The sequence below is a fragment of the Oratosquilla oratoria genome, chromosome 9, assembly GCF_046742065.1.
Source record: "Oratosquilla oratoria isolate Oo_2021 chromosome 9, ASM4674206v1, whole genome shotgun sequence".
Taxonomy (NCBI): Eukaryota; Metazoa; Arthropoda; class Malacostraca; order Stomatopoda; family Squillidae; genus Oratosquilla; species Oratosquilla oratoria.
In genome coordinates this window covers 31,800,086-31,801,414 of record NC_134785.1, presented here as the reverse complement: position 1 = coordinate 31,801,414, position 1,329 = coordinate 31,800,086, and the positions used below count along the sequence as shown (strand labels likewise).

Genomic DNA, 1,329 nt, shown 5'->3' with positions numbered 1-1,329 from the left:
CATCATTACCAAATGAAAGAGTTGTAGTTGGGGAGAAAATTTTGTGATTTTTTTTTTTTTTTTATGAATCCTTCCTTCTATGTAGTATGATTAAAACAATTTGTTACAGTGAATTATTAATTGTTTTGTTCGTTAAAATCACTTCTGTGGGGAACGTTGATCTAAATTGTTAAATGCAAGAAATTGCAAAGATCCAAGGGGGGAATTATGCCCGTCATGACATTACAGGTAAATCATTGGCTACCACCGCCGCACCCAATAGAATCCAAGAAATTGTTTACGCTCCATAGTGACGTAATAGATGACGTAGGACCAGTTTCTCCTATGTTCTTCCTAAATGTTTTGCTGGATGCAAATCTAGTAAGAACATAATGCAATTGGAATCTTATTGTTCTAATAACATCTCACTTACTGGATCCTTCCCATAGCTCCCTCAAAACAGATAGGCTCCCACTGAGATGAACGAAATACCCTGATGACATGCAGAAAACAGGAAAAGAACCACCTATTACTTGTAGGGCTTATTGAGTTAGGCTAAAGCCTCCTCGCCACTCGATCCCATTTATCCTGAAAATTTTGAAAAGAACTTTTTTAAGATAATCTTCACGCTCGTACTGTATCCACGTAATTCTTATTTCAATTCTTACCAGACACTGCCATACATCTTGGTTGTCTATACACAAAGGCCAAAGTTTGTGGCTAGGACCACAAGGAAAGCATTTGGTCTGCCGTCACATTAAATAACCAGGTAAGAAATATACGAATATTATGAGCATATGAATATATTTTCACTAGACATGACAAGCATCAGGAAGACCTGATACAAGTCCTCAAGTTTGTAAAATGACCCGTGAATTCTTGCTTTGTTCTTCTTTCTTCCTTTTCTATCTTTCTTTTTACCTTTTTTATTGATTGCAAATATATACAGAAGAAAAACTTGCGCGGGTCACAACCCGCTACCTTCTAGGAAGTCTGAAGGACTTTTACAATAAATTACAGTACTAAGTGTGTATGGTGTCAGCCGTCTCCCCGGTGCTCTTCTGCCTCCCTGTCTGATGTGTGTCTTGCCTCAGTCCATGCCCTCCGGGATCCCAGGTAAGGATGGCCAGTCGTCTTTACTGTAAAGAAACAAAGTCATGGTGAGCGGATATGCTTTGTGGTATATAGGTTATATACTTAGTATATATTCATCAAGGAAAGTGAGAGAAAAAAAATAAAGTATAGGGACATTATCTAGGAGGTGACACTTCCATTAGACGCCGAAGCCGGTATGGGTTGAGCGCGCCCAACAGCCTCCTCACTAGACACTCCGGTGAAATGTCGGGACCC

At 39.4% G+C, this 1,329-nt stretch overlaps 1 protein-coding gene across 1 annotated transcript in view; it reads left to right on the top strand.

Annotated features, from left to right (window-relative positions):
• Positions 1-27, top strand: part of LOC143028018 (uncharacterized) — a 13,406-nt gene extending 13,379 nt beyond the window's left edge. Inside the window, exon 6 of the mRNA XM_076189660.1 lies at positions 1-27. This exon is cut by the window's left edge and continues 175 nt beyond it. Within this exon, the coding sequence (XP_076045775.1) occupies positions 1-27 (27 nt within the window).
• Positions 28-1,329: the final 1,302 nt, after the last annotated feature.